This window comes from Cryptotermes secundus, unplaced genomic scaffold, assembly GCF_002891405.2.
Source record: "Cryptotermes secundus unplaced genomic scaffold, Csec_1.0 scaffold573, whole genome shotgun sequence".
NCBI classification, from domain to species: Eukaryota; Metazoa; Arthropoda; class Insecta; order Blattodea; family Kalotermitidae; genus Cryptotermes; species Cryptotermes secundus.
The window spans coordinates 950,790-977,990 of NW_019738880.1; the positions used below are offsets into that span (position 1 = coordinate 950,790).

General features: G+C 38.5%; 1 protein-coding gene across 4 annotated transcripts; it reads right to left on the reverse strand.

Annotated features, from left to right (window-relative positions):
• Positions 1–6,450: 6,450 nt before the first annotated feature.
• LOC111871210 (N-acetylgalactosaminyltransferase 6) lies at positions 6,451–26,493 on the reverse strand. 4 transcript variants are annotated; one of them, XM_023864132.2, is made up of 12 exons: positions 26,404–26,493; positions 25,128–25,337; positions 24,259–24,485; positions 22,824–22,990; positions 21,075–21,263; positions 18,455–18,632; positions 17,660–17,777; positions 14,419–14,529; positions 13,830–14,051; positions 13,229–13,342; positions 10,464–10,607; positions 6,451–8,483 (listed from the first exon to the last, which is right to left on the reverse strand). In XM_023864132.2, the coding sequence occupies exons 1-12, from the start codon at positions 26,404–26,406 to the stop codon at positions 8,313–8,315; spliced, it is 1,854 nt and encodes a 617-aa protein (XP_023719900.1). In that variant the 5' UTR covers positions 26,407–26,493; the 3' UTR covers positions 6,451–8,312. The 4 variants fall into 4 exon arrangements, with proteins under 4 accessions (XP_023719900.1, XP_023719899.1, XP_023719902.1 ...); XM_023864131.2 differs by having other exon boundaries at positions 26,367–26,470; XM_023864134.2 differs by having other exon boundaries at positions 26,174–26,469.
• Between the last annotated feature and the right edge of the window lie 708 nt (positions 26,494–27,201).

Sequence of the window (27,201 nt, forward strand, 5' to 3'; positions counted from 1 at the left end):
GTTACAAGTTTAGACAGTTTAGGGGTTTGTTTACATTTCTTGCAATTAGCACTAGATTCACAAATATTAACTTGATTCCGACCGTTGATGCTGATTGGCTACTGTATCCCCTTCTTCGCAAATACAGCTACATCTGCAGCCAAACTATCAAATCCCAAGCTAAAAGCTTGGAGCTGCAGCAGTGCTGTGCTCTTGAAGATTGAAGGTTACTGGAACAAAAAGTACAGGGTTTTGTTTGCATTTCATACTGAACCTGCAAATCGTGCATTAAGCACTAACTTCATGTATATTAACTTGGGCCCACCCCTTGATGATGATTACTTCATTCTATTCCCATTCCACATGGACTTGAACCCATGCTCTTGTGCAGACAAGCCCACTGCTGTATCACTGAGCTAATGCTTGTCATGCTGGATCATTCATCCAATGTTTGTCACTACTGCTGTATTCAGAACACGTTAAACAGTTTGGTGCATCCAGTCTTGAGCCTTTTATTCTAATACCATTCATATTGTAACATGACTGGTCTTGTAAGTATTTATTCTACATTTATTTTGATCATAAAGTGGACTCTTCAAACAATCAGGCTCTGAGGATACTTGTAAATTCACTGAACATTTAAATTTATAGGCAAATTCAACCAGCAGATGTGTTGGTCTTATGGATGAGGCAGCAACCTGACCTTCACAAGGTTCTATGTTCATGTCCACAGGGAACATGACTGCAACTTTTTACGCATGCAAGTGAAAATTTTTACTTACCTCCATAAACACTATCAACATTTATTCTTTCAACAGGCTACCGAATTTTTAAGGTTTTGATGTCATGAAGTATTCAAGATAGGTTTTCGAAAAAGGACAAGAATTTCCAGAATTTACCCTTAATCCAGTTTTTTTTTCTTTTGTTTTTTCATCCCACACAATAAAATATTGAAATATTTGTTAACTGTATTTACAATGCGACTCTTCTGCAGATGCTGTTTTGTATGTTCTCATATACTTCACTTTATTTACACTCTGTACAAATTCTGAGTGTGGTATTGCACAAAGCACAGGGACAACTTTATTTGTTTTTGGCTTGTATGTATTAATGCCATCAGCACTCAGCTGGGGCCATTCAATTCCAGTCCTTCCTGACAGCACACTGTAAAGCAGAAATATGTATCAGTGAGGATGAAGGCTGAACCACTTGGCTGCATTGTCATACATGCATACAGTCTCAGGTGACCTATATAGTTGGCCTCAAACTCCATTCGAGACATTAATGGTCTGCCCATACTGATCTGAATTTTCCTGTGACAACACAAGGCTCGTAGCAGATCCATCCCACCTGCATCAGAGGAGTTGACTTTCTAAATATGACTGACCTGTATGGATCTATAAAATAAAACCCTTTACAATGTGTGTAAAATTCTTATTTCCCCTTATAAGTGTCATCTGCATCTGTAGAGACATCCTTAGGGTGTACACGTAACGGGTTTTCCTAAAACATGAAGCAAAGACATAGTCAGCTGTGATAAGTATTTATGAAAGTAAATTATAAATATCCCACCCAGGATCCAAATATCCTCACATACATCAGAATGTTTATATTTGCTTCAGTCTGTATAATTTTTGGATACAATGAATGTAAAATATCTTGCAACAGTATAAGTCCTAAACTGTCAAACATTCTAAATCCTAACAGAATTTTCAAGTACCACCTGATGAATTAGTTACAATTCAACTAAGTGCTCTCACTATGCTGCAACCCATGTGTCTTTACCTTAGCCAAGCTACGGCAGTCGTGCTTCCATACACTTGCATTACAGAATTCTACTTTAATACGATGCCGAAACTGTCCACCATGGCTTGTTAGAGTATTGAAGAATTAGCTGCCAAGAAATTTCTAATTGTACCAATTAGAAACATGCAACTTTACCCCACCCCAACCCCAAAAGCTTCAGCATTTCCTATCCAATTTACACTTACAATTACCTCTGCAATCAGACAGCAATTTGTGTAACTTACACAAACATTCTGAGGTCTATGTTTGATTGGAAGTTTTCATGGCAATGTCTATAAGGAGTTTGGGGTTCTGAGTTGTAAAAACATGTAGTTTGGAGACAGCCCAATATTTAGGGAGAATATGTCACCTCCAAACTACATGTCGCTACAACTCAAAAAGCTGTACTCATTCCAAGAACCAGCCGTAGACTCCTCACTGTCACCGTGCAATTCAGAAGGCAGAAGAAAACTTTCAGTTCTCAATTTAGGGCTGTTATCCTACACTTAACTCCCATGTCAAATCAAAACCAAATGTTATCTACTCATGACGGTGTATTCCTTGTACATGCCATTACAATGTATACTCTCTAAGCAAACGTGTCTTCATCTAAGATCGGACGTTTCTATGGCAGTAACCATGAGGATTTCAGTCTTCTGAGATGTGACACCATGTAGTGTGGTCAAATGTTACCAGCATTCCTGAGGAATGTCAAGACTCCATCTTCAGGGTCTTATAACTTTACATGTTCCTCTTAAGTGGTGGTAACATTCTATCAGTTTACGTAGCCTCACATCTTAGAAGACAACAGTCTTTCGAGTTATGAGGAGTTTAGAAAAGTCCACTGTCATTTAATCCAAACTGCCACATCCTGATACTGTATGCAGATATGAGAGCCATAGTTTACAGGATGAGTTTCAGGAAAGAGACATTATTGGCTGAACTTTATTCGATAAAAACTAGCAAAGAGAGGTAAGGTGCAAGCTTACAGAATCCATTTCACACATCAACAAAAACTGTAGCAAATGTTTGTAACTTCTAATACTTCTGTAAGACATAGAGGAAAGTGATTTAGACCAACCGAAGTGGAAGCTGATATAATACTTCTCATATGCTTTAGACAGGTTTCATGAGGGAACTCCCATATCACACTCCATCAATATGTGTTGCCTGCAAGAACTGCAACTTACAACAATGGGAATACACACAGTTCTGTCACAGAAAATGCCAAATATGCATAAAAAAGAAAGGAAAAGATCCAACTAGTATTCTGCCTTATAAATTCATGAATACAAGTGATCATATTCCATAAATGAACAATTCCTGTTATATATTGATTATTAAATTTACAGCATTGATAAACTTAAGCATTAGAAGGTATGACTTGAGGTTTTCACAGCAGTGACTATGAAGATAGCAGTCTTCTTGGATGTGGCTCCACATAGATCTTATATAAACCAGCATTTCAGAGGAACATATCACCTCAATCTTCATGGTAGAAGAAAAAAGAAGAAAATCCGCGAGCTAGGAACCAGCGTGTGCAGGTGCTAACAGACTAATGCCGACTGCTTTCTTCTTAACCATTAGAAGATGGAAATGAGATCAACAGGGACTACCAAATATCAAAAAATGTCTTGTACGTGATGCATTGATGCATGTAGATCTTGCTCCATATATAGTGCTTCACATGTATGTGACATGCCCAGTGACACATCACACTGATTTCCAACTAGTCACAATTTCATCACAACCAGAGAATACACTGTCCCTAGCTTCTAGAGACCAACAGAAAACTTTGGTAAACACATGTCTCAAGCCAGAAGACCATGAATGAATTTTACATAAACTGATATCAGGAATAATATATTGCAGCATCCTGTTGCACTGCTTGGATCTGACTTTGCATTATGCTTTGATGCTGTCTCTGTGCAACGTTGGTTAATATTCTCTCATAGTTTTCTTTTTATTGCCACTACATGTTTCGGCTTAACTGGCCATCTTCAGGTGTACAGGTTGTTGTGACTGTGGAACCTGCTGCTTACTGTAATGCTGTTCTGTTTCTCTTATGTAGAGGACTCGGATTACATCTGGTTATGTGGGTTAACCATCTGTTTCTTATTTAGGTGTCCTTGAGCTGCACACGTCTGTTGTGTTGTGGCTGGCCATCATCACAACAATCTCCGACCCCAGCAAGAACATTCAAGACAGCCACAGGCAACAAAACTATAAGGCTATAACACAAGCAGCTCAGAGACACGTAAATACGCAACAGATGGCTAACCCACATAACCACATGTAATCCAAGGCCTCTACATAGCAGAAACAGAACAGCATCACAGTAAGCAGCAGATCCCACAATCACAGCAACCTGTACACCTGAAGATGGACAGTTAGGCCAAACATGTGGTGTCAATAGAGAAAAGCCAGTGAACAGTAACCGACATTGCACACAGACAGCGTCAAAACAAAGCACAAAGTCAGATATCATGCATATGTGTTATCCTCCTACATGCAACCATAGTAAAGCAAGAAAGGCAGTTTTTTGGACAATTTATCAGTCTGACTTGGTCACACACATCAGACATTTCTTACTATAAGACTGTAATATTATCTTCCTGTTATGTTTCAGTCTTGATATGCACAGATTTTCACTTCAGTCTTGACATGCACAGATTTTCACTTCAGTCATGACATGAACAGATTGTGGTAGCACAGCCTCAAGAGAAAAGACTATCTGAAACAGCCATACACAGATGATAGGACGGCAAAACGGATGTCAGAGAAATGCTGTAACTTGCTTATTATGACTGCACAGCAACAGCTCCTTGCCCTTATGGCAGAAAAGTCACTTGACATCTCATGCTGATGAGTTGCAGGCCTGAAACAATTACATGAATGGCATTAAAAAACAGATTCTGATTCACATGCGAATCTGCATGCACGGTTTCAAACTTGATCCACTTTTAATTTCAACAAAAAGTAAAACTTCTATGTGGCTTGGAACAAAAAAAAATTATGGTTATATAACATTCCTCCATGATAATATCTGGCACTTTTCCCCCTCTGAAAACATGTTTCTGATATTTTCAGGTTCAGCTTTTGCATGAAGATTGAAAAATACAATGCACTGGCAAGTGTGTGAGACTTTTGATAAGTTTGTCAATACGGATCAAGTATTTGCTGGTATACATACTGGCCTAAAGAAAAGGTACTAATACTATCCATATACTAAATAAATTTTGTTCATAGATATCTCCATATTAGAACACTGTAAAAATATATAAAAGTAAAGACTTTAGCTCCTTCAAAATGGGAAATTAATTTCCATTGCACAAGCTGATGTCCCCTGAAATATACCTCAATGTGCACACAGTACCTTCCCTCTACATCAGTCACCCCATGCTGACAGCTGACAGCTACAATAGATAACACTTGACAGATACTTCCAAAGTTACAGAAATTTTAAGCAGAATAACATCCTAAATACTGTGTTTAAACAAATGTGAAAGAAAAATGCTGTGCTGTAGAAAAATATATTCTCCTGTATTCAAGAATGTATCATAATTACCTTGTACGAATTAAAATAAATTTAACAATTTAATAACTTCAATGAAAATAACTATTTAATACAGCAATTGTTTGAATTCTAGTACAGTGAACATCAAATTAAATGGGAAATTATGCAAATACCACTTTTCTGGGCTTACACTTTATAAGTTTTCTTGCTTAGTAAGTGTGATGTGTTAAATTTGCACTACTACTCCAGAATATGTTAGATCATTACTGCCATATCACTCTGCCTGTATTTATACAGTATATTCCCGATTATCTGCATGAAGATTATCCATGCACCTCTTTGAAGCATGTTCACACAGGGTGTCGTCCATTGTTCATAAATATATGTCTGTCCAGGGTGTTTTTTGGCAGCTTGCCCCTCATGTTCATAGCCTACTTTTCAGTTATGACTGCCATACGCCCCTGGTTTGCATGTTTCTTCCACAGCATGTGGTGTTGTCTTTACTAGTGGAACTAGGAAACACTCAAACCAGAGGCGTATGGCAGTCATAACTGATAAGCAGGCTATGAACGTGAGGGGCAAGCTGCCAAAAAACACCCTCGACAGACATACATTTATGAACAATGGCTGACACCCTGCGTGAGGTGAAATAAAAAATGCACCAAAATAACGTGGGTATAATAGAAACTTTAAAGGATTTTATTTGGTTTTACCTTGAAAAGAGAACTACAGCGTGTGATTTTAACACAGACTAAGACAGTGTAGCAGTTTTAACATAATTTAATAAAAAAATATTTGTAACATATCAAGACACCTGATGATGGCAGTTTGGGGCCGAAACATGTAGTGTCAAGGTGTATAATGTTAAACTAAAATTAAAATTGAGCAGTGAATAAGAAGTGTTGCAATACTGTAGGACGATAAATACGTGGACGTTAAGTTAAACAATTGCAACAGGATGGTGAAATACAGAATTAGGAATAAAGACTGTTTTGATCAAAAGCTGTAAAGAAAATTGAACTACACATTTTAGGTTCAATATACTTTTATGGTTTTCAAGATAGTTAAACAAATCAGATGCTATGCGCAACTTTCCAGATTTCTACATTCAGCAATCACCATGGTCCCAAATTTTTGGATTATCCATATCTTTTTATTACTTGTATGTCTTTCCTCCTTCATTAGTGTGGATAATTGGACATATACTGTATTTCTGTTACAACACATCAATATACCCTTGAATTTTAGAGTGGATATACTATAAAACCAAAACCACATCAGTCTTCTTAAAAAAATTGAAAGCAACAATAATAATAACAGTTCATTTTTATCATTTGAAAGGACATAATGATTTTAAGTACAAATTAAACCACTTCTGTCTCATCCTCTGAGCTGCTGAAGTTAGGGCAGCTTTTTCCTCATATACAGATTTAATGATCCCCTAAAAGGTTTCTGACAATGGCCATGTTATTAATTATAAATTTACGTTGGACACTAAAACATTTTCATAGATAAATTTTAAATTACATGATGTTTCAAAGGCTAAATCTCCTTCTGTCAACAAGCATAAAAATGGAAAAGATCCTATTCAGTTGGGTCCCTTAGAGGGAGCCCAGTGACTGAGCCTGTCAGTATCTAAGAAGCCCAACAGAACAGATCTTCCCATTTTTATAAACGTTGACAGAGGCAGATCCATCTTCCGAAACATCATGTAATTTTAAATTTAACTAAGAAAATGGACAGTGTCTAACATAATTTTATAATTACTATACAGATCTACTTACTGCACTGGCCAGAATCTGTGTAAATACATCAACTGCTAGTAAATGGTCTCAAACGATGTGTTCAATATATTTTCCAGCTATAAATACAAAGATAAAGAAAGCCACAAGCAAGAGGCTTTATTCATCACCAGACCAAACTAGTCTACATAAATTTGTACTTCATAATACCAGTTCCCTGTTTTTTTTTTTCATTACTATTCACAAAGATGAGCAAAGTCTTCATTCATACAAGAGGTCACACCAATTTCAAATGCTTCCTTGGACAGAAGTCAAGATCTTCGTAGGTGACATCAATATCTGTTAAGTAATAAACAGAATTATCAAGTTTTTGACATGAAGAATTCCATCTCCTGGCATGTGACACAATGCAATATGGTAAAAAACTTGGTTCAACATTTTGGTTGAATATACTATCTCCATCTTCAGGGTAAAAGTGTAAGCTGAACAAGTAAGTCTGCAGGCAATCAAGCAAGAAGCAAGAGGAGTAAAAATTCTGCTGATGGCTTTGTCAGATTATACTTCAACAAAGGCAGTATCTTCTGCCATCTTCAACCCTGAGGATAGGGACAGCATCGTTCTCAAAAATGCTGGCAAACTTCTATCAGGTTACATGGTACCATATCCCAGAAGATAGTACTCAAAATTCTCTACAAGGCCACACCTGGTCCACTGACCATAAAATGTCTATATCTACTTATCCTAATGAGACAAAATTTACATCTTCATTTCTTGGGTGCAACTATAAAGTATTGATGCAATTTTCCAAACTACCTCTGTTTCATTTAAAATCTCTTGCCAGATTTATCTTTTCTATTTAAATTTGTATAAATACAATCAGAAATTTGTTAAGAAAATCAGCCTTATTTGCTGATACATCACAGTATATCATATAAATAACATTAACAAACACAGTCACAGGGGAAGAATGAAATAATATTTCACTCACCACATTCTACCAGTTTTATATTGCATCTTTTGTTTAAAATATTGTTGTACATCATTCAATTCATCACTAGAAAATGATGCTTCAACATGCATCAAAATGTCATTAATCCTTTCACTGTTTCTATGATACCAAGCCTTCATTTCTGAAGTGTAAGGATTAACCAATGAGTGACAAGTTCAACAAAACACAATTCTATTCACCAAATAGGGCAAGAATTTGTGCATTCTGAACTACAGCCTTCTACTACCCTGGTTCAGAAACATAGCACCATGACGTCCACACAACACAAATTGTGTGCTGTTTAATTCAGTCCAGTATTATCCCAATTGGAAAGGGCTTTGAAGTTTACATTCTCAAACCTCCACTTCTGGGTGAGAGATGAGGTATCGCAGGTTGCAACATAAAGCATTTGTCTTCCTGGGTCAGAATCAAGACATCTGGGGTTACCTCCATGGACAAGCCACTGCTGTTCCTAAAACAGAAAGCAAATATTTTACACTTTGTCTAAAACATCTTTGATGGTACATCACACCTAAGGAAGTAAAGTCCCGTGTGTCCAATAATATCTATGGGAGGGTAATTTTGGTTCCTACTGTATTTCTAAAACAGGATCAAATAACTTCCTAGTGATAGCATAATGCTTTGGATCACCATCTGATGATTATGTATCGTTAAAGATGTTTTAGACACACGATAACATAATCTTACTATGCAGTCCATATTTCATGAATCCTCTGACCTTGAATCATGTTATTTATTTCTTGTCACATAATAAGGTGTGTGCATTTTACAACCATTCACGGTGGTATCCCTACTTAATGAATCTCTAATGCTAAAATGAGGTATCTTCCCTCTAATGGGGGTTATGCAGAATTACATTAAAAACTGATCACCATCTCTATACCTACTGTATATAATTATGATAAAAAAATTTCTTTATATAATTAATTAAGGAAACTTTATCAACAAACCTACTCTCAGGTAATATTTTACCATCTAAAGAGTGATTTCTGCACTGGGATTTAGACATATCAACATGAGATAAGTTGGAAATAATATCTAAATTTTCCATTTTGCTGACAATGAAGCCATGAGTAATTCTGATGGACCAGAGAAACTTTTCAAAATTTTCCCATTAATTTTACATCTGAATAACAAAGTTCAGGAACTGTATCTCCCAAACCAGGACATTTCAACTGATGAATCACTGGCATCTCAGAAAGGGCATCTCTCTTTCAAACAGTACCTGCCCCTCAAGGCATCAAAATTTGGAATCAAAACTTATGAGCTGTATGTGCTGCCACCACAGGGTATTTATGATCCTTTCTTGTATATACACAAGAACACAAAACTTGACCCCCCTTGATCACAGCTGACAGCAGTAAAACAATAGCCATTGTTCTGAAACTGGTAGAACCCCTGCTGAAACAAGGCTGGACAGTGTGGATGGATAATTTCTATAATTCACAGTGTCTAGCCAAGACACTGAAAATCACACACAAGGCAGACTGTGTTGGCACTCTCAAGTTGCACCATAAGAATATGCCTCCAAAAATGAAAAACATGCACACAAAAAAGCCAAAATCATAGCACAGTATTCTGGACCTGTTTCTGTTACAAAAAATCGTGACTATGATCTCGACCTATCAGTCATGACACCAGGACCGTTACAATTAGAGGAAAGGAAGTGGTCAAACCCATTTCAGTGTTAGATTACAACAAATCAATGATAGGGGTCAATTTGAAAGTCCATTCTTATTTGATTGAGAGGAAGGGAATGGATAAATGGTACATGAAGCTATTTCACAGGCTCTTGAACACCTCAATTCTGAATGTGATGATAATATGTAGGAGTAATATAGGGAAAAGAACAGATCAATTGTCATTCAGAATTCAGTTAATTTAGGGACTTTTTGTGAAATGTGTTAATGCTGTAGAACTCAAAATGCCAGGTTGACATTCGCCAGACAACATAGTGCACCGTCTAACAGAGAGACATTTTATAAGCAAGATTTCTCCAACTGCGAAGAAATCAAGACCACAGAGATGGTGTGTTGTGAGTCAGAAGCGCGGGAAGAGGAAGGACACTGTGTACTGGTGTGATGCGTGTGGCGTGGGACTCTGCATCGAGTGTTTTCACAACTACGAGTACCACACCCAGCTGAATTTTGAAGGTAATACAATACTATTAGTCATAATTTTTATAAGCTTACTGTGCCAAAAATATTTTTGAAGTAATGCGGATCAGTACTTTGATTCTATATACTTTTCTGAAAATAGTGTGAAAATCTGAAAAACAGAACTCCAGTTTTACCTGATTTATTACACTTTAAGTGAATGTAACATACTCCGCTTTAAATGTTTAAACATCCTCCTCCTCACGGAGTGAGTAGGAATTAAATGTTCAGCAGTGTGAAGGGTTAATAATACTTTACATGCTGCTGCAACTTACTGGGTTGTAGCGCCATAGTTGGTTACCCTGCATACCATGGCAAGGAAACAAGTTAACTGCCGCCTTATTCTGGACATCCGATACATCCCAACACATGGTGCGGCCCTTTGGACGAATATCTTTGTGCCAAGTGAGGATAAAATTCTGCAGAAGACAATAAAACACACAAATTTAATATAACGGAAGTACTTGCATGTGTGTCAAATTAATTACACACCGTTTGGGTTTTCTCTTCAATGTCCATATTCCTTCATATATTTTGAGCTCTTCATGGCAGTGGTTCAAATTGTGGTCTTTTGGGTTGGGATACAATGTAGTCTTGTAAGTGGTATTGGCATTTCAGAGGAATATTCTGCCTCCATCTTCAGGGCTGATGTTTGTAGGATACCCTTGATTATACAAGCATAACACAAGACAGGTGGTCACTCAGACCAACAGAACAGCACACAATCCGGACCAATAATAGAAGCAGGTATGACAGGAAGTTCTTGGAAGAGCTAATCACCCATTTCCCTTTCCTTACAAACTGATTATTTGATGTGTCACGGACAGTACACAAAACGCCACACATCGCAGTTATTCTAAGGCTGCATCTGTATTCGTTGCCATGGGAACATGTTTACCAAGCTGCTGCCTAGGAATGTTGGGTGGGGGGAAGGTGACCTCATAAGCCTTTTATATTTTCAAAATAAGGCAAGTAGGCTAAAAAATGGCTCTTTTCATGGGCATACTGCATTTCTGTCAGGCAAGGAAAATTAAATTATAAGAAAAGATGGCCCACTTTCTTCATAATTTCATTCTCCTAATGTGACATTATCCCACTTTGGGTTCCATTTCATTATCATCTCCTGTGGTTCTGAAAGACCACACTCCAACCTGCCTACACAACAAAGCCAAATCCTCACCCTACAAGCTTCAACACTGATGAAGGCAGTAGCATCTTCCTCCAAAACATCAGTATTTACCTTCTAGTCCATGTGGTAATAAACACAGCAGACCACAATCTGATCACATTAATTTGTTAATTCAAATCTGTATGTTGGCAATATTTATCATCTGAGTCAACATCCTAGAAAAGTAAAGTTATCCCTGTAACAGGCCGTGAAGGCCCATAGGGTTGTGAGACGCTGAGGGTCCCACATTTTCTCTAGACAATCAGCTCAAAGATGGCAGTAAGGTTGTCAGCCCTACGCGACGGCTGCGCTTTACTCCCCAGGAGAATTATTTAATTAATTCCTGGTACTCATTTCTGTTAGAGGCTGAGTCGACCCCAGGGCCATAGTGCGGCTGGAAGCATTAGGTCAATTGAAAAAGAACCAATGACCTCATCGGGACTTGAACCCATGACCTTCCTTGCATTTCAAAATTTTACAATACAGTTTAACCTATGAAACAAAATAACCAACCGAATAAATAAAAAGAAATCAATACAATTACATACATACAAGATTTCAGGTTTCATGGTAATAATTCATACTGTAGTCTTCTGAATTACCACATCATGTTGTAGACCAACATTTCAGAGGAACATACCACCTCCATCTTCAGGGTTGAACACTATCACTTCAAACCTGAAGACATAAGCAGTATGCTCCTCTGACATGCTGGTGCCCACCTAGCAGACTACAACACAGTATCATAACGCAACAGTCCAGTAATACGTGCTCACTCAACCATAAATTAATTACTCCTAGGTAAAATGTCATAATGTCATCTTGTAATGTAATATGTGCAAATTGTCTACAGAGCAAATAATTAGGGATTAGACGGGATAATTGTGACTGAGAAGTAGGAGCGTGGAACTCATGAAAATGAGGTACTTGTAGTGAAGTTGTTGACTGAAGTAAGGAAAAAGAGAGTTTTAGTAGCAAGCAATACAAATAGATTGTTTTAAAGCACAGACTGAGATTTTTAACTGGTATGCTGCAGAATTGGCAGCTCCTCCAGAAGGGCTCAGCTCCATGAGTAAGTATGTAAGTATTGTTTTATTATACAATTCTGTAATTGGTTTTATGTTTGTGTAGATTTATTTTAATTACAGATATTGTATACATAACTGACAACATTTATTTTATGATAGTTTGTTGCATATATATATAATGAAATGTATGTCGTTTTGCTATTGCTTATGATACACCTACTGTTAGTTCCTCGGAACTCTAGACACGGTAGAGGGGTCATACCATCTCTCATGGAGCTGGGGGAGCAGTCTTATCAGCTTACGTCAGTGTGGGTACTATCAGTAGTGTCTTGGAGTGTGGTCAGGTGTATAGCACGTTGTGTTGCTTGTCAGTTGGTACCAGTCATAGCGATTGTATTACGTGGTGTTCGTGTCATTATTGTGGCACATCGACAATTGCACGGAACTGTATCGATTCTATGGTATCTACTCCTGGTCTCCGTAAGCAATGTTTTCCTCTTTGGGAGTAGCTCTGAAAGCCACCACAGTAAGTGTACAGCTTCAAGTGTTCCACAACAGTGTTTACCTTTCCGCGCAGCTAAAGTTACAAGGCACTAACTATACTATATTCTGTAACAAGTTCTATATCTTGTGGTCTTGTACCAATGATTGATCTTTGAATGCAATAAATAAATGAAATGAAATATTAAGCAGCAAAGAAAGGAAGAGATACCACTTATCTGCACATGCTCACTATCATCTACAAGAAACAATTAACAAGAGATCATCACCGATGAAAACTACATTATCTAATACAGTTAATAACTATTTAGAATGACACAGCAGCAGATTAGGGTACACAAACCTGCTCTCCTGTTGATCTCCTGTAATCCTTAACACAGTCTTTCAGGCCAAAATGTTCATCAGCCTTCTTGTTTTCTGTATCTACACATAATTCTGGTGCTGCTACACTACGAATCTGGAAGTCATAATACAGACTGTTAAAAAACCTCAATTTCATATCAAAAATGTTTTACAGGAATCCATATGTACATTAAAATCAGATTTCCTAGCACCTTCCACTTCAGAGGTGACATACTATTCAAAATTGGGTCTCCAATTTTCCAATTCTTTCACAGTGACTGTCACTCAAACAATCACTAATGCACTGACACAAGCACTACCGAGTGTAAACAAATGGAAGAACACTCAGTGTTGCCAACTGAAGTGCTTTCAGTGTAGCCAACACAAACAAATTCTATTCCTCAATTTCTTAGTGTCCAACCCCTCTACATGATACAGCACTAGCTGGTGGGACTGATAACGCAACCAGAGGAGCCCCTTACAAGTCAGGGAAAAAGAAATGAAAGGTATCTTTGTGGTGAATAAAGGATGTATTAAGCACATGACAGCATCCTGAAAGAAAGAAATGGTCAGAGCAACAGAAACAGAACACTGTAACATACCTCTCCTTGAGCAAAGTCTGGTGGTTCTATGGGTGGGTATTTCTTTGGCAAGTCAAAAGCCACATTTTCCATAAACCATCTGAAAGATTTACACTGCAGTTTCTCCCTAAGTTCCTTCTGTTTGCTGATGTCACCAGTAGCAATTTTACGATACTGCGGTCTTCTCTTATATAAGTATTCCTTGTATTCGTCCATCCATACCTCAGCCACCCGACGGTAGTTCTAATGAAAAATGAAAAATACAAATGTAACCCTTGGTTACATGGTACTCAAGCATAGGGCCCAGCTGCAAGTTCTTGTGAACATAGTAAGGAACCTTCGCGTTACACAGGCGGGGAACTTGACTAACTGTGTGACTATTAGCTTCTCGATAAGGACTCAATTGCATGGAATTATTTAATTAAATTCAATTTCTCTATTATAATGATGTTAATTTAGTGCGTACAGCAAACATTTGTGCACTCGGATACAGCAAGCGACTGAGAAAATGGTAAACATCTCAAACAGTAGCAGCAGCAACTGTAACGATACCTCATTTACCAACCACAATCTATGTCAAAATCAAAACTACTGGAAGGAGTCATCTCACCCTTCCAACAAAATCTCCTTTCTGAGGATTAGGAAATGGAGCAAACTTCCTGTAAATGTGTCCTACGCGAGAGCACGGAGCATCTACCATCTGACCACCACACATCCAAATCTAGAACAAATAAACCATGAAAATACAATTTCTTTATTAAAATCCGTCACAACACAACAATATCAAGGTCAAGGACAAGACTGGCTCTGCTACATGTTTCAGCTATTAAAGCCATCATCAGGCAATTACATGATTAACATATTCTCACCCCTGAACTGCAGTACTGGTAAAACTGGATACATGTTAATTATTACATTATAAAATGCTTGGCATAAAAGTACAATGAACTAGACTATATAAAAATGAAAGTTATAGGGCTTTTATGTGGAGTCTCTCCTGCAGCACTTAACGCAGAACAATGATTCTTGTACCAACCACCTGAAAATTCTACACGCATTATTTCATTTAATTGCAATCTTCTATTAAGGAATAAAAAAACTGTTTTCCTTACATAAAACAAAATAGAAAGCTATACGAATCATGTGCCTGTTTCTAATATTATAAATTTAAATAATACTAGAATCAAAACGTGATACCAAAAATTCAGAACTAATTTTGCATGACTTAAAAAAAAGAGATATTATGGTATGGCAAAATACAAACTGTTGCCATCTGTTATTTCTACATAGGAACAGAACGTCTGTAAATCTGTAGGAATGGATGTTCTCACAGCAGTGACTATGAAGAGTTCTATCTTCTGGGATATGTAGTGTAGTCTGACAAAAATTAACTGACAGTTTGGAGGAATACAACTGCTGCCTACTTGACACTCATTTCTCGCTTTTCCTGCTCCTCAAACATAAAGATGTTCCTCCAAAATGTTGGTTGACTTTCAGCACACTACACACCATTATATCCCAGAAGATGGAACTCTTCACCTGCAATTCATTTCATACACTAAAAAATCAACATGTTACAAATGATCAATATTTCCCATAGTTGAACAGCACTGACTTTGCTGGTGTACTTTTTACACTAAAGCAAGATGTGAAATCATCAAGCAACCACATACAACACAACTGACACTTCACTGTCCATAGCAGTTAAATTGAATCCATATAAAACTGATTTCCAACACATATCAGTGGCATACATAACCTTACAATGTTTGACTACCAAATGTCTAATTTTCTGTATCTTTCATATTTAAGTGCTGACTTTTGTGGACAGAGGGTGTCATGTGGTCAGAGCAATGGATCCCCACAACCATTAACCTCAGTTTTCTAGACTGGAGCCACTATTTCCTTCAAATAGCTCCTCAATTATCCTCATGAGGCTGAGTGGACCCCGTTCCAGACCCACTACTCCTCAGAAAATCTGGTAGCGCCAGGAATCGAACCTGGCACTTCTGGATCTGTAGCCAGGAACTCTGACCCCTAGACCACAGAGGTGGTCCACTAACTTCTCTGACAAGTGGCAGTCGCTCGGTCAATATAGTTCACTTGCGGACTACAGGCCACAGAGTTTGTTTTTTTGTTTTCATATTTAACCCTTTCGGGCGGTCATTTAAATTCCGCTGCCGTGTCTCTCCGGCGGTAATATATTCAGCCGGCCATTTAAATTTTGTCGAAAATGATTTATTCATCATTGTTCTTAAATTATATGAGATAGGAACATGAAACTTTCACTAAAATGATCTTAAAAGGTGGTTTTATATCCTTACCTTATAATATGAGCGCCCGGTATCTCGGCAATGGAAGCAGTTGGTTTAGAATTTGAGCAGTGTAGGGTAGGCCTTGAAGCATGAAACTTTCACTAAAATGATCTTAAAAGATGGTTTTATAACCTTGCCTTATAATATGAGCGCCCGGTATCTCGGCAATGGAAGCAGGTGACGCTTTGAAGCATTCTTCTAAACACAACGCTGCTCACATTCACCACACCAATATTGTGTATCTTTTCTTTGGCCCTTTTTTTTTTAACCACACATCTTCTGTGCGGCCTTGCCTTCTTCCCCGTGGGGGGAATACAAGAGGAAATGTCTCTCCGTGAGTCATACTGCTTGCCAGATTAGCTGCAGTAAATTCAACCTTTATGTTATCATAACAAGGGGTTGGTGCTTCTGCGTTTCATATTCTAAGATGTCGTAGGGGTGACCACAGAATTCATGAAGTTATTCTAAGAACTGGCTGGTATGTAGTGCACGAAAGCAGAGCTTAGCTGGCTCAAAAAAAATATTTATGGTCATCCCTCGAAACGACCACCAAGGTCAGTACGATAAAATGGAGTCAACTGGAGCGATAATACATGAAGGAATGAGTTCTTTTCCCCCCCTACACACACACCCCGTATCGTCATAGGGGGTGACCACAGTGTTCTGCCTTAATTTGTGGCGTTTTTCTAAGAACTGGCTGCTATGTACTGTGCGAAATCAATCGATCTTGCAAGAATAAAATTTGGACATCCCTCTTCTAAGAATTCCAATTGAGTGTGTTAGTGTGGCCAGCTCAGGGCAATATGATATTATAAACACAGCGCATATCAGGTCTCTGCTGTTTATAACTTCATAGGAAAGAAAACACGCCATTCATAACAGTTTGAATGAGGAAATCTCTCCCAAGAGCAACTGGATTTTGCTGCAAGACAGGCATATGTAACGATGACTTAACGCAGCTAAAGTCATGTCTCATTATATACTGTTCGTCTGAAAACAGGCCAGCGAAAAATCTAACAATCTACAGCAAAACCATCAATTATTATGGGCGTTATAACATAGGTGTGCAGCTGGACGAAACATAGACGTCGAACCCCCGCAGACGATTTAAATACCTTGACGAAACATACACGTCAAACCACGCTGAACGGTTAAAAGAATGGTCTTAAACTGCAAAGGACCAAACTCTAAATTCTCATCACATGGAAAACCAGAAATCTAAGCGTGTTTTCTTGATTCTGGTTACAAAACGAAGTTACGGTTGCTCATACAAGAAGATAAATACAGACTACTGCTGAGCTGCTCTGACATACGCTTAAATATTTCAGTACATTCCAGTGCATTTAATGGAAAAAGTCTAAAGAAATGACTGACTGAGAATAAATTTACATGACATGGCTGGCAATAGTAACAACATGACTATAAATACATCCTGCAATGTATTTGTTAGCAAACATGTTAATCACTTATGCTCACAAACAAACACAAAATAAACTGTAGATAACATGTCAGACATATGGAAAAAAGAAGTCACACCTTGAATGAAAGTTCATATTGTTCACCTCCCCAAATCTCAAGTCCTTGATCATATCCTCCAAGCTCCCAGAAGAATTTTGCACTGATTGCAAATAACCCTCCTGCCATCACGGGGCTCCTGGAAAACAACCATTTGTATTAGTCCTCTGAACTCATAAACAGAACTACAAGATACAATACTATGCACCGGTTTGTTGGGTAGATATGCTGCAAACAATTTTCACCTCACTTTCTACCTTAATTTCAGGGCTGTGCATACTTCGTCACAATTTTTATTCTAAATTTTCCTGTTACTTCCTTTCAACAAAGCCTGGCCTCAGGTATTTATATAACTGCAATTATGCTGAATAGTTGAGGTTAGTTCTCTCTAAGGGACTGAACAGAGTAGGTGTCTCCCCACTCACCTGAGGATGAAGAGAGATCCAGTTTCCATAATGCTGTAAATTTCACAATACCGGGCAATGAATGATGTCCAAAAACCCAATAATTCTGAGTGTTATACACCAATGTTAGAACCCTTTAGAATCTACTCATGCGATAGCATTTACAAAATATTGGTTCTAGAATAAAAAGCATTATAACAATCAGCATTATATACAGAGTATGGTTACGTGAGGATGACTGCACAAAAGTTGCTGTCTTGTTCATTATGTGAACATCATGTACTCTGTTATGTTTATTTCACTCTTTGTTTCACTATGAGGATCATTCTTATTTCTTACAGTTATTCTGAAATGCTTCAAACTTACTGATACAATTACAGTAAATAACTTCATAAATAACACATAAACTCACTTGAAGGGTTCTGCTGGGTGTTTCAAGTCTTCAGGTAACAAAGGTAAACGTTTGTAGAAGAATTCCCAGTCAAATGCACCTCGGGCACCTTCATCTTGGGCACGGTACTCAAATGTGTCATGAGCAATGACATCAATGAATGGGCACACACAGGTACGGTAATCCTTGGCAATTGGTTCTGAATGATAAGATGCAAATATCACAAGACTGTCATTGCAATATACAAAACTCACTACTATTTATACATTTAAAAAAGCTTGAATGAGAATGTTTTGCATGCTATGTTTCCCAAATGCAGCCATATAATAAGCACCTGGTGGCCCTTTGCAGGGTGCCAATTTTTATGGTAGCTATGCTGTGAAAGTAACTAATTTCCCTCTCAGTGCAAATGTCCTAACTAGTAATGAAAAGTATATATGGTGAGACACCGCTGTTCAACAAATATCTAAAAGGTTACTGTTTAATTAGGACACAATGGACATACATTTATACAGAGTTTTACAAAGCGCTAGTACAATATTGAATAAGATTGCTGGGGAGAGCACCTGGGGACTCTAAACTGAAATAAAGCTCTTTTTAGATTCCCCACCATTAAGGAGTTATGACGTATGTACTATTTTGATAGTTAACTTTTACAAAATATAAAAAAATTCTTTTTAACATTATATGTCAAAAGATCTCCTTCCTTGCTGCACTTCGTAGCATTTTTGTCAATTTTCTCTCCACAGTACATTGTCATTGTGTGGTGGGGAATTGTCAGTACAGTCAATGTACATTACAATGCTTGAAATGCTGTCACTACTCCTCAACACATGCCTGACAGTGATATCCAATTAAGCCCCTGACAGTAACTAGTTGTCTAGGTAGATTCATAATATCTGCAGGATCCACGTCAGCTTAATTAGATGAGCTCAATCCAAAAATTCCATGTCATGAACCTATTCCCTTCATGCACTCCACATATAAAAATCATGGGGTGGGGGGTTAGATTGGGACATTACAGAGTCCAAGTGATTGGACCTTTATGCTCGATCCATCTGTCAACAAAGCTGTCATCAAGCCAACTGCACACTTGTTGTGCAAAGTGGAGAGGGGCGGTACTGTGCTCAAACCACATGCAAAACACACATCCTCCAATAAAGTGGAAATGTTTCTTCAAGAAAATCACCGTACACTCCCTTGACAGGATCCTATTACATATGGTCAGATTACATAATCATCTATGATTCCAGCCCAAGGATTCTCTGCTGCCCATACATGCAAGCTGTGTAGACTGTGTACATCACTTTGTGTATATACTGCCTCATAAGTCCATAACATCTGACACAGAAACTGAGGGATGCCCACAATCTTGTGTTCCATGGCCAACACATGCATGCCACATGAGAGTGCTTGTTTCTCTCTGATTAAGATGCACCATTTCAAACACATGTTGGTAAGATTATCTCCAATCCAGATATTTATGCTGACATTTCCTCAATGCAGCAAGAGAATTCAGAAAATTCATACCTGCAATCTCTGAATTAGCATATCTGGTCATTTCTGCTCTTTCCACTGTTACTGTTACCAGCACCATTATCCAAGTCCAATAACTGTTCTTCACTGTCTACTTTCACGATCTCTTGGCACGGAGCCCACCAAACGATGACAGTGATACAAAGCAACATCACCACAAACATGTCGTAACTCCAAAATGGTGGTGAATCTGAAAGAACTTCATTTATATTTTTAGCTTCAATTGATCTCCCCAGCAACATCCCTATTTTTTCTATTGCTAGTGGGTGGGACTAAGTCCCTTGTACTGCAGCCACTTCTGGCCTATTGTACCAGCCCCAGATGATAGGTGAGGGTGAGTGTGGAGCAATTGGTGGAATGAAGATTGGCAGGGGAACCAAAGTACTCAGAGGAAACCTGCTCCAACACCACTTTGTCCACCACAAATCTCACTTGACCAGACCCGGAACTGAACCTGGGCCGCCGCAGTGGAAAGCCAGCGACTAACTGCTTAAGCTATGACGCAGCCTAGCAACATCCCTCAGTACTGTACTAGAGTTTTGAATCACTGCATAATTCTGCAATGTAGCTACAGAGAAACCCACATTTCAAGTTTCTTTCAGTATAAACAGATTCAAATACTGAACTGAGGAAAATGTTTAAATGGAGGTAATTTAATAATGAAATTACTGACACTGAATGTTAAATAAGGGGAAATCTTAACTAGAGGAATACTGACTGGAGGTTCTGCTGTATCTAGTGGCAAACATACTTGAACTAATTATTACCGACTTCCTCTTAACTAGAGGTTCCACTGTATCTTATGGCAAACACACTTGAAGTAATTATTATCAAGTTCCTCTTAAACACACTGACTTGAACTTATATACCTGCCCCTAAAAATAAGGGTATATAATGACAAAGAAGTGGGTCACCATAGTCACAGTCTGGCCCTCTCCTCCTCCACGTCGTCATCTTTGTCACTGCCCTAGTTTCATTCTCATAACAATAAGCATCACTATTTCACTGTTCTCTACATTATAAACTACATGTAACCATAATCCCTGAAGTGAGTTCCTTCCAATTGCAGTTTCAACAAGAGCTTATTTTTGTTACATAAACTTACCAAGCAGAGGAGGAAGCCAGTTAACATTAGCTTCTGTATGGGAGTCGAGAAATACGAGTACTTCAGCGGTAGCTTTTGTTGCCCCAGCTAGACGAGCTCTGATCAATCCTGATCTTTCTGGTAAGTGTATAACTTGCACCTTGGGCAGATTTTTTCTTACATAATCATCCAGTGGTTTCTTGCAGTGTTCTGCACATAACAAATAACTTTACAGTCTTACTTATTGGTCCTTAGGAAACAATGTATAAATAGACTTAACACTCAACAGAAGGATGTTCAAGAAGGGTTAACCAAGAAGGATATGCAAAGGAAGCTGCCAGTCCATTTTAAGATACCATGTCAGCATTTCACTTGAGGGACTGAGAAAAACCACAAAAAAACCTGCAGTCATAATTGCATAGTGTGTAGGACCTAGTTAGTTACTTATTGGAGAGGGTGGGTTTCCCCATGCACTTAGACCTGTATTGGTCCATTGTGCTTCCCTCTATGATTTCTACCAGTCTCTATATCCTACCGGTACTGGTGCTTACCATCAGTCCCGCCCAGCCAGCGAGACCGGCTCTACTAGCTGAGAGGTATCTATAATGCTTCCCCCATCTACCAGAGGTATTAGAGACTGCTGTTGGGCGGGAAACGTCCGNGGACCTAATGTCTGAACACCTCATATAGAATTCTCTTAGGTGTTTTCTGTCAACTGATACTGTAACTGCACAGAAGCACCTATGGAGGTGCATACCTGTCATCTGAAAGCTAACATTGCCCTGATGTTTGTTTTATTTTATCTGTCTTGTGCTGAACTCCTGTGGTAAGAATGTCTTGAAAACCCCTTCAGGTGCTAAAAAAGGTAGCAAATTTCTTGACCTGCAAAGCAATCATCAGTATCTGAAAAATGATTTCACTGGATGGAGTCAATTACTTAGGTAGTGAAATAGCAATGGAAGTATGCAAAATTAAACGTCTGAACTTAAAAATATGTTATGAAGGTTCATTACTACTTCTCTATGTTACAAAAACAAAACTGAAAGTATAAATATACCATAAAACAAAAACAAGAAACTCTGTGGTTTTAGTCTGCAAGCGAACTATACCGACCGAGCAACTGCTGCTTGTTGAAGTTAGTGTCAACTTTAGTGGGGTTTCATGTGGTCAGTGCAACAGATCCCCATGGCCATTAATTTCGGTTTTCTAGACTGGAGCCATTATTTCCTTCAAATAGCTCCTCAATTATCCCCATGAGGCTGAGTAGACCCCGTTCCAGACTCACTACTTATCAGAAAAATCTGGTAGTGGCGGGAATCGAACCCGGACCTCTGGATCTGTAGGCAGGAACTCTGACCACTAGACCACAGAGGAGGCATTTTGGACACACTGAAAACAGCATGTTATTTTTAGAAAAGTATGTAACAGAAACCAGTATAATCTATGTATACACGGCGCCAAATCCCAGAAGACTGCTTTCTTCAGTATAATCTACTTTCTGTTGCATACTTTTCTAAAAATAACATGCTGTTTTCAGTGTGTCCAAAATGCCTTCTCTTTTACTTATTTATCGCGTCTATGTACTGGTATCTATTTCTCTACAGAAAAAATTGTGTGTAAATGTATAAAATGACAATATATAATTAATTTTACATTTATTTTTATAGAATACATCAAAATGTATTGCCAAGGGTTTCAATTTATATTTGACATAAAGTTTAAGCACTTTAAGCATTCCTACACTTTCACATAAAGCATAGCTACATTTACCTTTAGAACTGAAATCATCAACCAATATGATTTCTTTCAGAAGGTGTGAAGGAGACCTATTGATGACACTCATTGCTGTTCTTAACAATGTACTCCAGTGTTCATTATGGAATGGTACAATCACGCTCACTGTTGGGAGTTTCGCCAGATACTTCTTGTCCTTACACCTGCAAAATAAAACATATTTGTGCTATTTGAAAAACTGTATCACACTCTATAAAGATAGCATACTGATTTATCGTGTGTGGGTGGTCTTACTTGTCTACCAAAGAACAGAAATAACTGGGGGCTTACTCAGCCTTCTATGTAATGCAGGTGTCTTGCAAGCAGACCAATATAGAGAATGTCAACAAAATATTTTCTCTCTTTCTAAGTGTTATATTTCTGTAGCCATGATACACAACTGAATGATACAAAAATGAGAATAACAACATACACTTAGAATTACTAGGTTTTTGGACTTTTTCTATCATCTGGTATTCTAGAAAATAGAAAACATGACATTTCAGAAACTGGATCTGTTTCTGTCCTCAAGTGAGGCGGGGGAAGACACCTCCTCAGTTGGGTCCCTTAGAAAGAGATAACCTCAATCACTGGACAACTCCTGTTCAGAGTCACTTTATGAGTGGCAGTTTAGTGCCGATCAATTCATCTTGGGCACAAGCTCCTTGACATCCACGACCAGAATTTTTGTTTTCCAACTGGACACTTGTGATTATAGCCCGTATGTAACATCTTCTCTGATGAGAGGATGGGTCTGTCATTTACAATTGCTGCTGGGCCTTGCCAGCACAGTCATTCTCAGGTCCAAGTTCCACAGGACTCATGACTGTCTCAGATTCGAGATTCCCCCAACCTCGATGACCAATTCCCCATATTTATATCCCCCAGGAATATGGTGACCCACTTACACCCTCTGGCACTAGGGTTCCCTTTCGTTGCCTCCTATGATTCACAGGGCTACGGCTGAGATATCTGATCCTGTGTCCACACAGGATTACAACCCGCCAGATTTACACAGCTAATTAATCACCTGAGACCAGGCTAATTCAGAGGGAGATAAGAAAATATGCAATAAAAATTGTGATAGAGCACACACATGTGGAACTAGGATAGAAAAGGAGGTAGAAATTTGTGCTACAAACCTAGACAACAAAACCAAGTGCATGTCCACCAATGTAAAGAAATGGGGGGGGGGAAGGTGAAGACACGTAGTATCTAGCACCAGCACCACCTGTGGCATAAAACCTGAACACTCAAGACTGAAACCTCACGGAGGCCCATGAAGAATCTGTCACGTCTTCAGAGGCTGGTCTCTTATCAATGACTTCCAGAATTCATGCATTACATCATCTTTTTGACTGACAACAAAAACTGAACTCTCCCTTTCAACTCAAGTTTCACTGGTACCTCACTGAAAGCTGCATGAACTTACGCTTTGTGCCTGATGTCTGGCAAGGATCGGTTTAATGCTATCCTGTCACTGAGCAAGCCATTGAAGCCATTTACTTTATACAATTCCTCTTTCTTAGCACTGTCATCGACAGAGAGGAAGGCACTCTTTCCTTGTTCACCAATACCCTTCTGCTTTGATTCTGCTTCAATCAGTTTATAGTCATGCCAGTCCACTTTTACATGATGAGTCACGATCATGCCATCTTTCTATAAACAAATATACACAATCAAATACTGTATCATAGCATCTTGTTGGATACAAAGCAAAATGGCTGCAGATATGGAATCTAGATTATGTAATAAGCAACAAAAAGTGTACCGTGGTGTATAAAAAATCAAACTGTAAAAGAAAATAGGGCCATAAGAAAAAAAAGGCATTGCTCATCTACAAATCACAGGAAAGTACTAACACTGTCTGGTCATGGAGTAACAAAACTGTCTTTTCTAAGCAGCTTTTTGATGATGGTGTAACAGTGTTCAAAATACTGTTACATGTTTATAACTCTGTGACTAATAATAATGGGTTCTAGATTGGATGACTGGATTTATTGATGCCTTCTTTTAAAATCACTATTAATTACAATCAATTATAACCGCTCACAATCAATGACTGCCTAAGACTAGCTCCATTCTGACTGGGCTATGACTGCCTCCTCTTCTAGTGCAACATTCACCACAATCCATTTACAAACCTTCCCAGTAATTAGCAGTTACAAGCAGTGTACAAATATTATGACCGCATGAACAGCTGATGCCACTACCTAACTGTCAGTGAAGCTGAAAGATTACAAAATCTTCTTATAGTCTAACCACAACTGTCATCTTTATAATTAACTTATGCACACTAACCTCTAAAGCATGTTCTGGTTCATGAACCTGGTGATCTGGTGCAACTGGCATAGCTCCTCGTGGTTCCATGACTTCATTCCCAAAATCCACTGTTTCAATGCTGCGGACATATCGAAAGATCACGACTGTAGTGGCCACAGTCAGACCAGCAAGCATAAGGAATCTGCATACACTTTTTACACTTCGGCGCATTATGCTAGTTTCCACCTCCTGTAGAAAATTGAAATGAGATCATACTAACGAACTGTTCACAATAAAAACGCCCTAACAGGAGCCATAACATGATAAAATCTTGAAAAAATTGTCCATTTCCACTGGATTTTTCACTATTTAGTAACTGAAAAATTTGACATTACTCCGTGTAGTTTTAAGAAATTAATGAAATGCCTATCCATCTTTTCTTTCCTGTTTTCATCCACTGAATAAAATTCCAATTATAGCTTCACGATCTGTCAGCTATTTCATTCGATCCATGTAAAGCTTAAAAAAAGTACCATTAAGAAAATCATATTTACAGCCTTTCCAATGAAGCATACTGAATGCAAAATGCTTTCGATGACTTTGCAATTGGCAATTACGCTTCTATAATTATACGGCTTAATATAGATTAGTGTGAGCCGGCATAGCGTAGTCTGTATAGCGACTAGCTACGGGCTGGACGACCAAGAGGTTGGAGTTCGAGTCCCAGTAAGGTCAAGAATATTTTCTTCTCCACGTCGTCCAGACCGGCTTTTGGGTCCACGCAACCTCCTATCCAATAGGTACCAAGGGCTCTTTCCCCAGGTGTAAAGCGGCCGGGGCGTGAAGCTGACCACTCACCTGCAACTGGTGCTGAGGTCAGGAAAATGTGGATCTACACACCCACTCCCCATACGCCTTCATGGTGTAGTGCTTAATTATGTAAGCACAGGCATAACTTTTACCTTTAGTATAGATTAGAAATGTATATTAACCACGCTTTCAGAGAAACACTGAAATTCACTTCTAACACCTTCCACCATACAAACACTCAACGTCGACAGGTGAATATACGAGTACAAATTTACCTGGCATTGCCTTATACCCGTAATTTTATCCAACAAGTTTTGCCTATGTGGCTATCATCCCAAGGATGAATATGGAATGGAACACTGGTATCTTGAACTAAAATCTGTCTAGAATGCGTGACTTTCCTTAAGTGTCTGACAACATGACCTTTCGATTCATCTGCGGCTATGTACAATTTTATGAGTCACTTACAAACATTACAACAGCCTATCACGTAATACATCCTCACCATTCACCCAATATTTATTCTTAACATTCTTTCTCCAACTCCACTCCGCCATAGATAACGATATATCGCTATAGATAACAACACTCCACACAAGGTTTCCGTCGATTGCAACGATGATATGAACAACTAATCGAACGTAAGTTTCCTCAGTGTGTTCCAGCTAATCTGGAAACCAGTTGCCTACTTGAAATCGGCGATATTTCTCGGAAATTTCGGTTGTGTTGCGGTTGCCAGTTTCCTTTGTGTGCCCTCGGCCTAACGAAACTACTAAAACTTGAGGACAAGGGCACACCAAGGAAACTGACAACCGCAAAGCAACCGCAATTTCTGAGAAAAATCGCCGATTTCAAGCAGCCAACTGGTTTCCATTAGCAGGGGCACACTGAGGAAGCTTATTTTTGAGTAGTTGCTCACATAATCTTAAGTGAGTATATTCGTCCGACGTATGGATGATTGTATTTTTTAATTTTGTGTACTTGCCTTCTGCAATGGAAGATAATAATGCTGATCCTGTCATAATATGGTAGTAGTTGAGACCGGTTGAGACAGTGTGAGAAGAGAGGACGACGACCATAAGGAAAATATTGGGATGTTAATTAAACTGTTTTATTTAAGGTCAATTATTGTAATCAGAAGATATCGCGTTCACGCGAGATACGAAATTTTGACATACTGTGCAACAATTTTAGCAAGACAGAAGATACCTGATGATGGCCGTATACAGCCGAACCGTGTAATGTGGAAGAAGGGTGGCTATTTAATAAGTTGCATTTAAGACGGAAATATATGTGAAATAAA

What these genes read in the sequence shown, in the direction of transcription:
- LOC111871210 (XM_023864131.2), bottom strand. An exon ending in CCAGACATCAGGCACAAAGC is followed by an intron (nt 22,991 to 24,258) that starts GTAAGTTCATGC and finishes TTTATTTTGCAG; the next exon opens with GTGTAAGGACAAGAAGTATC. An exon ending in CTGGCTTCCTCCTCTGCTTG is followed by an intron (nt 18,633 to 21,074) that starts GTAAGTTTATGT and finishes CTTATCATTCAG; the next exon opens with AACCAATTGCCAAGGATTAC.